General features: G+C 41.4%; 3 protein-coding genes across 3 annotated transcripts; 1 reads left to right on the top strand and 2 right to left on the bottom strand.

Moving 5' to 3' along the window:
* On the bottom strand, positions 1-6,136 carry scp2b (sterol carrier protein 2b). The gene is made up of 5 exons (XM_062395416.1): positions 5,980-6,136; positions 3,168-3,258; positions 2,658-2,787; positions 2,412-2,491; positions 1-669 (listed from the first exon to the last, which is right to left on the bottom strand). The coding sequence occupies exons 1-5, from the start codon at positions 6,000-6,002 to the stop codon at positions 574-576; spliced, it is 420 nt and encodes a 139-aa protein (XP_062251400.1). The 5' UTR covers positions 6,003-6,136; the 3' UTR covers positions 1-573.
* Positions 3,524-5,972, bottom strand: LOC133960645 (uncharacterized). The gene is made up of 3 exons (XM_062395414.1): positions 5,066-5,972; positions 4,291-4,734; positions 3,524-4,218 (listed from the first exon to the last, which is right to left on the bottom strand). The coding sequence occupies exons 1-3, from the start codon at positions 5,067-5,069 to the stop codon at positions 4,001-4,003; spliced, it is 666 nt and encodes a 221-aa protein (XP_062251398.1). The 5' UTR covers positions 5,070-5,972; the 3' UTR covers positions 3,524-4,000.
* A 4,689-nt stretch (positions 6,137-10,825) lies between the features above and the next one.
* cpt2 (carnitine palmitoyltransferase 2) lies at positions 10,826-15,405 on the top strand. Its single transcript, XM_062395095.1, has 5 exons — positions 10,826-11,399; positions 12,141-12,221; positions 12,316-12,422; positions 12,517-13,821; positions 14,441-15,405. The coding sequence occupies exons 1-5, from the start codon at positions 11,218-11,220 to the stop codon at positions 14,767-14,769; spliced, it is 2,004 nt and encodes a 667-aa protein (XP_062251079.1). The 5' UTR covers positions 10,826-11,217; the 3' UTR covers positions 14,770-15,405.
* The last annotated feature ends 8 nt before the right edge of the window (positions 15,406-15,413 follow it).

Raw genomic sequence — 15,413 nt, 5'->3', positions numbered from 1 at the left:
TGGTTCTTGCAGCACAGATACTTTTATTAAGTAGAAATATTTTAGATTTTTATACAATAATGACAGCACAGCAGATATTCACAGCCCCCTCCATTAAAATGTTGAGCAGCCACAGTAAAAGCCATTTCGCATTATTGGTTGAAAACTAAAAATCTGAGACAAGGAGGCACTTCGACTATTGTGTCCATGATGGTGGAAAATCATCAACACATACTTCTCAAAACAATTCCATAAGGAATTGATTTGAGACAGATACTGGAAATTTATTGAAAAGTGGACACAAACATCACTAAAATCAGAAAGTAGGAGCACCCGTCTCTACGCTAGTGTTCTGAAAGTGTTATCATGGGACAGACCGCAGACAGGGACTTGATTAGAGAATTATCCATTTATATTATTGGCTGGTTAGATTGGCTGGGCTGAGGATTAGTCCCCTGGTTGTCAGTGAGGTCACTAGTAGGGAAAGGGGTTCAGTCCAGTGATGAGAAGGTTCCCAGCCCTGTTACATTTTTTTCTGAAATGCATTCTATTCAGTGTTCAGAGGGGAAGTTACAGCTCACTCCGAGGTCTCATCTACAGTTTGGCTTTGCCTGGCTGCAGCTGCAGGCTTTGAAGCTTCATGGCAAGTCCCATGTTTCCCTTGATCTTCAGCTTACCCTGGAAAAACGCCTGTAAATGAGAAAAGGTGAGGAGCATCATCCACAGTTTGCAATCTGAAGAACTGTTCGGCCAGTGCAAGAGAGAACGAATATGCAGCTGGGTTAAATAGTTGCCATCGGAGATTAACTCAAGCCAGGGAAAAGTGGGGCAATGGCAACAACAGCTTATGAAATGTCAGAGAACTGCATGGCGCACAGTGTGTGTAGAGTTCGATTGTATGTGGACTGGAGTGATAAAAAGAGAAAAATAATTGGATGAGGCGGGGATGAATCAACCACCATGAGAGGAAAGTCTCAGAGTATCAAAGCCGTTCTCAAGCTTTTTCACACCAGTTTATGACACAGTTGGAGGATGAAGCAGAGGAAATACTCGACTGTGTTCTTGGAACATGAAGATTGTTCGACAGGTTATCCCCAGGCAAGCACTCATACGGGCATGGACTGATGGTGGGAATGTACAGGTATCATCACATTACTCTTCCGGTAAAAAAGACCTCTGTTCATGGTTTACTGCTTTTCACCCCGGTTACAATTACAATTCAGGGTATGAAAACATTTGCACATAGCATGAAAGACGATCGCTAAGACTTAAAAAAATGGTCAAGTTAAAAAATGATAAGTTACAAAGATGTGTCGTCCAAAATGTTCGACAGAGCAATAAAAGTGTGGTGAAAGATAATTTATACTGTTTTTTCTGGTGATAAAAGCATTCAGAGCGCAGAAATAATCAGAGAGAGAAACCTCTACCCTTTAGATTAGCAGCGCTGTTTCCGCGGTTGAACCACATCTGAGCAGTGCCACAGCATCAGCCAGTATGCCTGGTCTAATCTGTTAACATGGGAGCAGAAATTAAAACTAAGCCTCTCTGCAGCCATTCCACGGCCATTGTACCATGTCATGTCATGAAAATGGTAAAACACTACATCAGAGCTTTCAAACTCCCCACATCTAAATTAACTGTCCCAAAGGCTTCCAAGGGTTCTCTGTCATGTTTAGAAGGGGAGGAGGAGGTGAGGGTTATTTAGCTGCAACATGCAACTTCACCACTAGATGTCATTCAATTTTACACATTGGTCAGTTCTTCCTCCTCTGTATTAACACATCCAACCGGGAAATGTGTTCCACTATTTAGGGAGATGGGGCACACAGACTGAGGTAGTCTTAATTTAGTGTACACTTATATCTTTTATGTGTTCTTAAAAAAACAGCCCTATTTATTCTAGTCGGCTTTAAAGCACAATCTACAAGAGTGTGAATCCACTCAGGCCACTGATTATTGTCCTATTCAAATCTGACCAAAGAAAATGTGCACAACACAAACTACACAGGTGCTGTTTTTCTGTCTGAACCCAAGCCCGGATACTCTTCAGAAGAGTCACATTACATAGTTACAGAGTCTTATCACATGATGAGGAGAGTTAAAAAACAAGGACAGTGGGGATTTGATGTAGAAAGATTATTCCATTGTTGAGTTTGAGAGTGGTGTGGGTGACTGTACACTATTGTCTTCACGAACATAAATATATAAATAGTGGGTGATTGCATATAGGTAAATGAGATCCAATCACAAGTGGTCGGGATTCATTTCAATACTAGATGTGAACAGACGTTCAGTACTTAGAGCTTTCCACATATTATCAGTTTTCTCAGACAGAAGTTAATACTACGTCTAGAAATGTCTAAGTCTCTAACTCTATTGACAAGAAACAATGAGTTTGGTTGTATATTTGTAAAAGTTCTGTCAATACTCACATTCTGTGGGTTCATCTTCCCTGTCATTAAGGCCAACAAATCTGTATCCGACATGGAAATGGTACAGTCTGCTTTCTTAGCTGCCGAGTAGAAATAAGAGCTTAATTTAACTCAAAGATAGCACTGATATAAAAACAGTGTGTGCATGCCTTGAAATTACACCCAAAGTTAAATATTAACATGATTACATGACATTGTCATATGAGACAATACAAAGCCCTGCTGAGTTTTCTTGAGTTGTCTTACCTGTGTCATTATGAACACAGCCTTTGCCATTCTTCACATCCACAAACCAAGTTGCCTCCTGACCATTTGGGCCATCCTTCACTTGAAAGGCAAACACTCCCCCGATCTTTTTCACAAACTGCTCCCCTTCCTGTATGAAACACACAGATTTATTTTAGGTGACGGAAACCTCAGCACAATGTGAACACAGTCAGTTGAATTTACTTTGTCTACATTCTAGTCCTGCTATTTCCCAATACTACGACTTTAGATCAATTGATTAGAATCAAATGTTTGCAAGTGTACAAAATGTCCATGGCATGGAATGACTGAGACAACTGTGCCACCACACGGCACAGAGCTATAGTATATATGACTAAATAGATAGATGTGTCCTGTAGGGAATTGATGTGAATACAACGAGTCAAGTTGAACTAACAAAATGGTGTACAAACTGGTAACAAGTGAGGATAATAAACACTGGTCTGTAATTCATAATTTTATCTTCTACTGTACAAGTCATTCAATTACCTCCTGAAGCTTCTTGTTGATTTCCTGGAACACAGCATGGGCCTTGAACCCCTCCAGCCCATCACTGGCACTGGTGTTAATGGCTTCAATCCTTGACATGGTGGAGGTGAAGGTGAAAGAATGTAAAAGTAAGGTCATTAACAATAGACAGTGATGGAAACAAACAAAAGTAAAATGCCTGGCTACTAGAAATTAACCCTTAGATGCACGAGTGACAGGACCCTACACTCTTCCATAAGTGGGTCAAAAATGACCCACCTTCGAATCAATGGGTTTTTAAGCCATTTTCGTCATTTTGGTTAAGAATAATCACTTGTATAATATTTAGTATTACATTTAGGACCACACAATAATGATTTCATGTTTGACATATCTTTATTTTTCACTTTTTAACATTTTCGAAAAAGAAAATTACCCAGAACAGCAATAGAAAAATGTGAACATCCATTGTGTGTGTGTGTGTGTGTGCATGTGCGTCTGCGTGTGCGTCTGCGTGTGTGTGTGTGTGTGTGTGTTACTGTCCAGTCATTGAAAGTTCCTCTCTCTTTTCCCTGTTTTGCCTTCTTGTCTCATCACTGTATGCAGTTCAGACATGCAGTGCCCTGTCTGCTTCTTTCCTGTGGCTGGGTTGTGGCTTTTGTCACCCCACACCTTTCCATTGCTTCAATAATCGTGGTTTGCAGTTGGGGCCAGCCTTCTAGTCCACTCATCATGTGTGGTGTGACAAGCTCCTTTGACAGCTCTTTGAGGAAGAGCATGTACTGTAGAAACTTGCACCTACCCCTGAATGGCACAAGCTGTTCGTCCACAGTGACACAATCACTGGGGATGAATCAATGTCTGCAGTTGACCAGGAACAGGTCCCATACATAGCGGAAGGCTGCCATATGGTCTGTTTCCAGTCGGAAGGCTCTGGTCCTCTTATCATCAAAGCGCAAGGTACGGCGAATGTCTTCAAATCTTCCAACAGACATAGTGGCCTTGTACATGGGATTATGTAGAGGACTCCAAAACAGCTCACGGACTGATACATCCCAGTTCTTCTCACTTCCTGCAAGCAAGGTCAATCCAATGAAGGCCATGAATTCATCTTTGGTGAAATTTTTCCAATCTTATCCTCTACCTGTTGCTACTCTCCGTCCTTCCAAGTTTGTGCACTTCATCACCTCTTGTATTATATCATCACTGATAAAGAGCTCCCATGCATCTTTTGGTGAGACAGTGGTGCTAAGCCCTTGTGCAGGCCCTGACCGACTTCTGAGGATATTGTGGCTCTGAGTTCTGCCCTGGGTGGGAGGTAACTCGCTCCAGTAACAGCCCTTCCAACTCATTCTGTTGGACATGATTTGGACACTTTCTTCTTCAGAGGACACAGAAGAGGACTCTTCTGGGTCAGATTTATCCTGTTCAGTTGGATTTCCAGGTGGACGACTGCCACTGCCACCTGGACAATAGTCTTGGTCCTCATCATCAGAAATGTCAGACTCGGAGTCCAACAGCATTACTGCCTCTCCATCATCCAGCATCTGTCGGACCATTTCAGCTGTGTATCTAGCAGCCATGACACCTTGGATGAGGAAGCAAAAGAGTAATTTTTTCAATAGATCAATATGCAGCTATATAAATAAATACCCTCAAACACACACTACATATAGTAATGTTAGCTAATTAGTTAGCTAGCTCGTGTTAGCTAGTTATAAAGTAGGCTAATTTGTTGATAAATAATAATAAAATACTCTTTGACACAACAATCATGAATGACACGCACACACACAATACATATAGTAATGTTAGCTATCTTAGTTAGCTAGTTATAAAGTAGGCTAATCTGTTGATAAATAATAATAACAACAGTCATGAAAGACACACACACAATATTATATGAAGATAATACTTACACATATCAGCTCTTGCTGTGTAAAATAATCTTCTTGAGGGGTGACACTTCTGATATAGTCTGTGTGGTCCACAGTTAATTTATTCCTGACAGCCAGAGTTGATAAGAATCAGTGGTTCCCATTGGATTCCATAGAAAATGCATGCGGGTCATTTTTGACCCACTTATGGAAGCTTGGGGTAGTTATACAAAAACTACAATTTCTTAAAATGTATAAAAGGTAAGTTAAAAATGTAAATGGCATTACATCAAAAACATGTTTTTTGAGGAATACCTGGAATATGAAATGATAACAAATTGTCATTACGAAGATATTTCAAGAAAACAACCTCACCGGGTCATTTTTGACCCACTTATGCATCTAAGGGTTAAACAATCGGTCAGTTTCAATGAGACATTTAATTGTAAGAAACATAAAGAGATGTACTGCATGTGTCTAGCCACTGGAGCTCTCTGTGTGCTTGTCAGTTCCAGAGCAGAACATGCAGTAACACAACACAAGGTCCAAGGTATCAACCTCTTACAAGGTTACGGTGAAATGACAGTCGTGACAGTCGATGAATCTAAAATCCTGCGTGCATCTTATCACCATCTTTATGAACCTGACAAAGATAAGTGGCTAAACACGAATTAACATGGGAACTGTTGATAGATATTTTACTCTCCATTTGCTAGTAGGATGTGCTTATTCATAAGGAAACAACATTGCTACCAATAGCAGGTAATAGCAGCTCGTTAGCTTGTAGCAATGGATCAGCCAGCTAACATGCAGGTTAGTGTACGTGAATGTTTGACATATATCTTACTAGCAAGCAAACCGTGGCCTCACGTTAGTGTGCTAGCCGGGACAACGAGGATGAACCATTTAAAAACATGAGCTCAGGGTCTCAATGACATCTTGCTTACGATTCTTACCTTAACCTCTGTCTTTCAGGCATTTTCCTGTTGCGTCAGGTGAACAAACAGACTGACTGACTGACAAACTGGGGCAGGTTAGCTTGTACTTTGTGTCCAAACTACACTTCCTTGTTTTTTCCGGTTTCTTCTTCTTCTTGTTTTACGGCGGTAGGCATTCAGCATTACCGCCACCTTCTGCTCAGGAGTGTGAATCAGAAAATAGAATACCACTCTAAATCCCTTCATCCTATAAAAATTAGAGTTGTGAAAATCAACGCATTAATTCGGGAAGATTAATTTGTGGAATTAAGAGTAACTTTTAAACGCATGCTCAGAATGAGCCGCTCCACGTACCCATACCATTCGCGCCCCCGCTCAGTCGCTCAGAGCAACACAAGCAGTGAGATCTGAGCTCGTTCCACTGTTGCCAACTCAGTAAGGAAAGTAGCTATTGGCTGTCCTAAAAGTCGCTAGATGTCGCTAAATTACGTCATCGCCTAATTTGAATATTGTAATGGTCGCGATAGGACGTACAGTGAGTGAGAAACGGTAAATTTGTTTAGAACTTAAAATAAGCTTACATTCACTTCACAAAAAAATTATTCTGTTTTTCTGGGATAATTATCTTGCAAATTCCGAGACAAATGACCTAAAAAAATAAAAAATAAAAGTGAATGCAATATTGCAGTATTCTTCTGTTGTTTTTTTTTTTTTTTTTTATCTTGCCATTGAAATCGGCCATCACTTCTCAAAATATTTTCATGACTTTAATGCGGTGATGATGTGCGCAGCAGGATGATGTGCGCAACAGAATCATGTGCGCTGCAACATGATATGCGCCACAAGATGATGTGCGCTGCAGGATGATGTGCGCTACACGATGATGTGCACTGCAGGATGAAGTGCCTGCACGATGATGTGCCACAAGATGATGTGCGGTGATGATGTGTGCGCAGGATGATGTGCGCTGCAGGATGATGTGCGGTGAGGATGTGCGCTGCAGGATGATGTGCTGCAAGATGATGTGAGCCGCACGACGATGTGCGCCGCAGGACGATGTGCGCTGCAGGATGAAGTGCGCCGCACAATGATGTGCGCTGCAGGATGTACGCCACAGGAAGATGTGCGCCTCATGATGATGTGTGCGTGCCACAGGACGATGTCTGGCGCACATGTGCGAGATGTGCGCCACAGGATGATGTGCGCTGCAACATGATGTGCGCCACACAATGATGTGCGGTGATGATGTGTGCGCAGGATGATGTGAGCAGCAGGATGATGTGTGCTGCAGGATGATGTGTGCTGCACAATGATGTGCGCTGCACGATGATGCATGCCAGCAGTATGTGCACCGCACGATGATGTGTGGTGATGATGTTTGCGCAGGATAATGTGAGCAGCAGGATGATGTGCGCTGCAGGATGATGTGTGCTGCACAATGATGTGCGCTGCACGATGATGCATGCCAGCAGTATGTGCACCGCACGATGATGTGTGGTGATGATGTGCGCTGCAGGATGATGTGCGGAAACATGATGTGCGCTGCAAGAGATGTGTGCCGCAGGATGATGTGCGCCAGGCTTGGGACAAGCAAAATTAGCCAAAAGAGACACTCTGGCAGAGCATGTTTTTTTTTTTTTTTTTTAAGGGTCCTGAAAGAGTTCAGTTTCGTCCACGTTCCACACGGGAGTTGTGGACTCTGCATCGATGAAGAGACTGATCTCAATGAGTCATGACTCATATTTTCCAGTGACAGTGAATATGCATTGACACTTTACATCCATCTCTGTAAGACAGGGCAGGATCAGCGGTGGCTTTGCACATGCGCGATTCATTTGCAGTCTGGAGGACGCGGAGTGTGGGTCTCCTCTCTGCTCTGACTGCAGGACTCCTGCGTAAGGCTACTGGGTGACCGCCTGTGAGTGCGTTGGGACGGCGGAGGGGCTCACGGCAGCACCCGCTGCTCGTTGAGGACAGTAACTGCAGAACGATACGTGCTTTCACGTCAGTCACCAAAACACCAGAAAGTCTCTAATATCACCAGAAAAAGTCGCTAGATTACGAGCTGGAGTTCCTTTGTCCTCCTCCACTCTGACTCACCACGAGTTCTGTCTGTGTTCTATTACATTGAATTTACATTGCTATCCTGGTTTTTGTTTTGTTTCAATTTTGCAGACATAGCTGCACGTCAAATAAATCTCCCTTTACGATCACATAACTGATACAAAAACATGCACCTGCAAATTACCACAACGATATCAGTCGAAAAGCAAAAAAAGGGGTCACATTTCAACAATCCATATAATAATGGCATACTTTGATGGGTGCCTTGATAAGAGTCAATTAAAACGTGCAGATGGTTGTTGTGTACCAGCGGCAATGCAAAGAGAGCAGGTCAGCAAGTGACAGCATCAGTTGGGACAAACATCAGAAAATGTCATCAGTCTAATGGAAGTGAACTATCAACCTCACTTCTTTGGTATATTGGGGGAGGGGGTCAGATGGTGGTGACAGAAGCTGTTGCCTGGGGGAGGACTTCAGTTTAAGCAGATCAGAAGAGGAAAAAAATGAACCAGGAGAACATGGCCCCCTGCTGGACATAATAATTTGCTGGACAGTGCATAACTAATGTTAACGTTTTGATGATGTAAATGTGCAGCAATGTGTTCTTAATGCTGTACTGCTACGGTATTGAAAGATAACATGTGTTTTTTTTTTGCACTTACTGGTTATTGGATAATGTCTGAACACAATCAATGAATACTCATACGTTCAATATTTATCCCTGCACTTCTTTCTTTCTTTTCTTAGACCATCTGTTTTGTTTTATGTTGTTATGTGTATTCTATGTAAGCACACTGAGAGCCACTTCACCATGTCAAATTCCTTGTTTGTGCAACTTACTTGGCCAATAAAACCTGGTTCTGACTAATTGTTTTATTTATTTTCCCGTCATGCTGACAGAAGAGTGCAACCCTCATGGGTTTCAATGATACCAAAGGTAAAGTTGCAGCGGTCCATCAACTACTTTACAGCTCAGTCTTAAACAGAACATGCTTCCTTCCTCTCTACATCTGCTACAACTAATTTTCCTTCATGCAGCACAACTCTTTCATAATCATCCAACTAACAGAAATCAGTGTAAATGATGGATATTTTAATAAGAAGACCATGTGTCTTAGTCTTTGAGATGACACATAGTTGATAGTCTGCCATGTGATATAAGTTAGACAGTAATGCTTACACAGAAGTTAGACTCTTCAGTCTGGGTCATGAATACATATATTGTCTTATTTTAAAAGCCTGAAAGAAAACTGAACTTTTGGTGTTGATAGCAACATCAGTATTTAATGAAACAAAAATCAAATAACAATAAATCTGGATATTTTCTTATTCTAAACACATGATACCCACCACATTTTCAATAAGGGTGCCATACACACAAAGATATACACAGAGTAATACATTTCACGGTTATCATGTCTGTCATAAGCTTTAACTGGCATATATATCATCAGAAAAGAAAACGGCTAAAAAAACTTGCTTTGAATGTGCAGACCTTTCACTGAATTGTATAACTACTGCAAACATGACGTTCAATTTGAGTTTGGATCTTTAATTAAATCAACTCACCATCCCTGTCAACTGAAATGTCTTTAAGAAGTGATCCAATTGTTATAAACTCACTCAGTTTCAGTCAGCAGTGTGTTGGACTTTCTGTTTAGACTGATTACTATTCCTTCTATGAAAAACTACTCTGAAAGAAGAAACTATTACACAAAATGAATATGATTTCTGGTCATGAACTGAAGATGTAAAAAAGTTGTACATCTGCATATCTTATCTCATATGTTATTCTCTCGTCTCACATCTTATTCTCGTATCTGCTTCTGGTACCTATGTTCCAATTAACTCCTCGATTCTTCACTCCTCTGATTTTCAAACCTTTCTCACTCTCCTTATTATCTCAGTCCCTGTACTTTTTCCTTTCCTCCACAGGTTTCATTCTGTCCTACTCATTTTCTCTCTACATCCTGACCACTGGTTGTAGCCTAAAGTATGCCTGAACTGGATTTTGATGGGGAAAATCACATCATACTATATCACTATATATTTTCTTAAAAACAATTGATATACGCCCCACATTTTCAACATGGATGCCTTAAATTGTATGATACACACAAAGATATACAAATTTTACTGTTAAAAAGTTAGTAAGAGCTGTTTGGTGGAAACATTATGGAAAGAGATACTCAATTACCCCAATCTTATATTTGGCATTTACTGAAAGTTGACATCTATTGGCAGGGATATACGTCAACATTACATTATGTCTGTCATAACCAAATGTTGGCTGACATGGGCTGTCGCCATGTCTGATTTGTCAAGCTTAGAGGGATAGTTCACTCACTATTTCCCCTCCCCTACGCTGATTACATCGTATGACTGGAGGTTTTTTTTCTGTTTAAATAATTGGTCACCACATATTTAAATTGTATTTATTCTGTTACAACGCTGTGTTTTGTAGACTCAATCACACCCACCACAGCAAATCCATCGTTAAAGTGGTGAGTAGATAATGAGTGAATTTTTGGGCAGCCATCCCTTTAATGCTGGTTTTACTTAAGTTGATCTTATACTGCAGAGTATTGATTAGTTTATTACTTTTTGTACAATCTGATCTTGTTTTTATGACATTTTCAGTTTCCCCCAGATATAATTGTAATTCAATATATTGGTGCGAATCGTTATTGGTGCATAGATGTAGGAAAGTTAATCTTCGATTATTGTTATTCAGGATATCAGCTATTTGATCCCATTGTGTTGCTGCAGACTGCTCCACAGAGCCATTCACAAGTCTTCACTGTGAACCCTCCAGAAACACTTCCTCAGACGAACCTCAGGTCACGTGACTGCCGTAGTCGGAAGTTCCTGTTATTCATTCAAAACTCTAAACTGGGGTCGTTTTTCTGCTCTGTCATTTTTCACAGGGTCTGACGTGGGGGTTATTAAGTTTGTTGTCGGATCAATCGTGAGTTCGTCCAGTTGTTCAACTGCTGCGGGAACAAACCGTGGTCAGCGGAGGAAATCTGACAGCTAATGCTAGCTGCTCATGCTAGCTAGCTGCAGTATTAACCTGACGGTCCTGAGGGGCTCCACACCACCTCTGAACGCCCGACTGTGGTGACAGCGAGCAGGCTTCAACAAACCGGAAGGCTTTAGGTCGGTGAACAACACCGGATATTTACTTTCAATATGGCCAGTCTGCTTTCGGTGCCGTGCGTCGCCTCCCTGAGGAGAAGCGGAGGTCTGCTTCACCTCAGGACCTCAGCACTGTGTGTCAGTCAGCGAAACTACAGCAAGAAAGAAGCGTCTCTTTCCGAGTACCTCCACCAAAGTGTGGTGCCATCGATGCACTACCAGAAGAGTTTACCCAGGTAAGGAGCTCACTGGGAATCTACTCAAGTATTCATATCAAGTATGACACTGACATGACTTTATTATTAATTATTGGCCTTGTGTGAATATTACTTTCTTGCCTTGGAAATGCCTGGTGAATGTGGTGAAGTGTTACCAGGTTTAAACAAGTGCCGCATTTAGCTTTTAGATGAATATAGGGGAAAGTGCACTGTGTTAAGCTCGGTAAGCCTCTAGGGGGCGGTGACATGAGTGACCTCTGCAGTTTACTATAAAATAGTGTAAACCCTTGATCAGTGTCTTTTGTTTAAAATGATTTCATCCAATATTGGGTATTTTAATCATATACATGATTAAAGACAAACAGGTTAGGTATAATTGACGAAAACAGAAACGTTTGTATAAATATGTATGTATGATATAGTACATGAAATATTAAAGAAATATAATATGGGAAGCATCCCCAAAATAGGAATTAGTCATGAAACTGTAAAATTGGACCTGACCTTTGCTATGGATTATTAATCCAATCCATGCTTCCTATTTTATCTCCTTTAACATAGGAAATACTGCACCATTCTTTAATTTTGAGGAGGCACAACCTTGCTGCCCTGATAAGAGCCATTTTATTCTTGTGAAACAGGTCAAAACTGATGGAAATCCTCACATGATTGTCTTTACTCAGTTTTCTGTATAATTTAATATTTACTGAGCTTTTGAAAGGCTGAATTGTCTCCTTGATTACTTTGACAATTGTTCAGGCTACCCATACCACAGCTGGAGGAGACTATGAAGAGGTATTTAGCTGCCCAGAGGCCCCTGTTGGATGATGACCATTACAGGTATGTGCAGTGAGACACTCGACCTATTTAATTTCATTAATGGCCAATATCAACAGTTAAGATCTTGCAAAATTCTTCTTTTGTGTTCCCTCAGAACAACAGAGAAACTTGCACAGGATTTCCAGAGTGGTGTGGGGAAACAGCTGCATGAGGAATTAGTAGCCCAGGATAAAAGAAATAAGCACACAAGCTACATCTCAGGTGAAGCCTTTTTCTCGACAATTATATACCTGAAGTTGAGCATGTCAAATTCATACAATTACTAATACAACTGGTTGACTTTCTTTCATTTCAGGACCCTGGTTTGATATGTACCTGTCTGCTCGTGACTCTGTGGTTCTGAACTTCAACCCCTTCATGCACTTCAATCTGGACCCTAACCCAGAGTACAATAACCAGCTGGTACGGGCAACTAATATGGTGTGTTCAGCCGTTCGCTTCATGAAAACACTTCGAGCTGGAGTACTGGAGCCTGAGGTTTTTCATCTAAACCCAGCAAAGAGTGACACAGATGGATTCAAAAGGTTCATCCGCTGGGTCCCGTCCTCTCTGTCTTGGTATGGAGCATACATGATGAATGCTTACCCCCTGGACATGTCTCAGTACTATCGCCTCTTTAACTCAACTCGGATTCCGAAATGTGGGCGGGATGAGCTCTTCACTAATGAGAAAGGGCGACATCTCTTAGTTATGAGAAAAGGCAACATGTATGTGTTTGACATCGTCGACAAAGATGGGAATTTAGTGAAGCCTGCAGAGATCCAGTCCCACTTACAGTACATTTTGTCTGATCCGACACCAGCGCCTGCCTTACCTCTTGGGGTGCTGACCAGTGAGAACAGGAATACGTGGGCTCGGCTAAGGGAAAAACTGATAGCGGCTGGAAATGCAGAGAAACTAAATCTTGTTGACAGCGCAATTTTCTGTTTCTCTCTGGATGATGAGACCATGCGAGACCATATTCACATCTCCCACAACATGCTGCACGGTGATGGCTGCAACCGGTGGTACGACAAGTCCTTCAGCATCATTCTCACAAAGGATGGTCAGGCATCCATTAATTTTGAGCACTCATGGGGCGATGGCGTAGCTGTGCTTCGCTTGCAGAATGAGATCTTCAAAGACACCACGGAGCAGCCACTGGTGCACCCAGGCTCTGTTGCTGCTGCTGTAGATTCAGCCTCTGCTGTGCGCAGACTTGAGTTTAGGCTGGACAGTGAGCTGGAAAATGGCATCAAAAAAGCAAAGGAGAACTTTGATTCAGCTGTGTCAGAACTCACTATTGATGCCATGGAGTTCAAGAGGGGTGGGAAGAAACAGCTTAAGAAGAGCAAGTTGAGTCCAGATGCTATAGCCCAGCTGGCTTTTCAGATGGGCTTCCTGAGGCAGTATGGAGAGACCGTGGCAACATATGAGTCGTGCAGCACCGCAGCATTCAAGCATGGTCGCACAGAGACGATCCGACCGGCTAGCTCATTCACCAAACAGTGTGCCCACGCCTTCGTTTGTCAGCCAGGACAACACAGTGTGGAGCAACTGCAGGCCATGCTCCATGAATGCTCCAAATATCATGGACAGCTCACCAAGGAAGCAGCTATGGGTGTGTATAAGACATTTCTACAAGTGGTGATCTGAAGATTTAACAAAACCACAATTTTTTAGACATTTCAACAGTAAAGACGGATTTGTCCCCATTTAGTATAAACTTATATAAAACCCTGATCATTTGGTTTCATATCATAAAATGTGTGATCTATTTTTTGCACTCTTTTCTCTATTTTCCTTTTTTTCTTCAACAACTTTGTATTTATGATCAAGGTCTAGTCAAAACATCTCTAGACCTGGCAAAGTCAATTGTTTTCTTTTCTTTTTTTATAAGAAATAATTTATCATTTTGCGGATGTTTTCAGAGTTTTATCTTGCAGATTTTTTTTTCAGTTGGAATGAGAGAGGGGTGTGATGCTTTTAGCAAGCCTGGGGCTGTTTGAAAGGATTAAATGCAGATCATTGGTTATTGAAAGGCAAACAGTCATCACAGTGCTCATGATCACAACCAAGATTATGTGCCTTAACATTCTTAATTAGCCTGGAGTAGCTCACAGTCATCACACATCCTCTGTGTAGCTACACACATTGAAACTGACACAACAGCAGTGGTTTCAACATACACGTAAACTAACAGCTGCTGCACTAACCACCTTTTCCATTTCTCTCACCAGGCAAAGGTTTTGACCGACACCTCTTTGCCCTTCGATACTTGGCCAACTCCAAGGGCCTAGCTCTACAAGACCTGTACACTGACCCTGCTTACGCTGCCATAAACCACAACATCCTCTCGACCAGCACCCTCACCAGTCCAGCCGTGAACCTTGGCGGCTTCGCCCCAGTGGTACCTGATGGGTTTGGCGTTGGCTATGGGGTCCATGATGACTGGATCGGCTGTAATGTGTCCAGCTACCCTGCTCGCAACGTCCATGAATTCCTGCAGTGTGTCCACAAGTCTTTGGAAGACATTTTCACAGTCCTGGAGGGAAAGCCACTTAGTTAAGAAAAAATTGTTAAGTTTGTTTTATTTCACTTGGTTTAAAATTTCTGCATTATGGTGCAGTAAGTAATAAGAGAAATACTTTATAAGGCACAGGAGAATAAAAGGAGTCAGCATTTGGGTTTTAAGTTATGAAAAAAAGCAAATGGTGGTTTGGAAATTACAGGTTTAATGAAGTGTCATTATAATAAAAACAGTTGTGAAATGAATAGGTAGCTTTCTGCATTTAATTGTAGACAGTATCCACTTTAATTTATGGTACAATGAACATCAAAGCTGTTTTTCACTCTGGCTTATTTCATCCAAGTGTTCTCTTTTAAGTTGTGATTGATTCAAACAGCTACACCTTGACATACCTGTACTGTAGCATCATGTGAAGGGTTGGCTAACTTCTCAGTTTTAGCAACACGTGAAACAATGTCAGCTAAGACTTAAGAGTGCTAGTCACAAAACGGATGCATTTAATCATTTTAGATTTAGAACTGTCTGCAATTACAATATAGACATGATGTGCCTTATCAGAAAGCATTAACTAATGTCTCTATAATACATGTTATTTAAGTGATCAGTTTTTCACATGTAGCCTTATTGGTGTGGGTGAGTGCAAGTTGAAATAAAACCTAATTATTCCAAAAATAATTTTGGCA

The sequence above is a fragment of the Platichthys flesus genome, chromosome 9, assembly GCF_949316205.1.
Source record: "Platichthys flesus chromosome 9, fPlaFle2.1, whole genome shotgun sequence".
NCBI classification, from domain to species: domain Eukaryota; kingdom Metazoa; phylum Chordata; class Actinopteri; order Pleuronectiformes; family Pleuronectidae; genus Platichthys; species Platichthys flesus.
The sequence above is the reverse complement of the archived record's forward strand: the minus strand, read 5'-3'. Positions and strand labels throughout refer to the sequence as shown.

Bases quoted from the DNA above. Each gene is read 5' to 3' on its own strand.
- LOC133960645 (XM_062395414.1), bottom strand. The intron at 4,219-4,290 runs GTAGAGGATAAG...CCTTGCTTGCAG, and splicing joins AGGACGGAGAGTAGCAACAG to GAAGTGAGAAGAACTGGGAT.
- scp2b (XM_062395416.1), bottom strand. From the start codon at position 6,002: ATGCCTGAAAGACAGAGGTTAAG. The intron at 2,788-3,167 runs GTAATTGAATGA...TGTTTCATACAG, and splicing joins TCAACAAGAAGCTTCAGGAG to GAAGGGGAGCAGTTTGTGAA. The intron at 2,492-2,657 runs GTAAGACAACTC...TCTACTCGGCAG, and splicing joins CTGTGTTCATAATGACACAG to CTAAGAAAGCAGACTGTACC.
- cpt2 (XM_062395095.1), top strand. From the start codon at position 11,218: ATGGCCAGTCTGCTTTCGGTGCCGTGCGTCGCCTCCCTGAGGAGAAGC. The intron at 11,400-12,140 runs GTAAGGAGCTCA...ACAATTGTTCAG, and splicing joins TACCAGAAGAGTTTACCCAG to GCTACCCATACCACAGCTGG. The intron at 12,222-12,315 runs GTATGTGCAGTG...GTGTTCCCTCAG, and splicing joins TTGGATGATGACCATTACAG to AACAACAGAGAAACTTGCAC.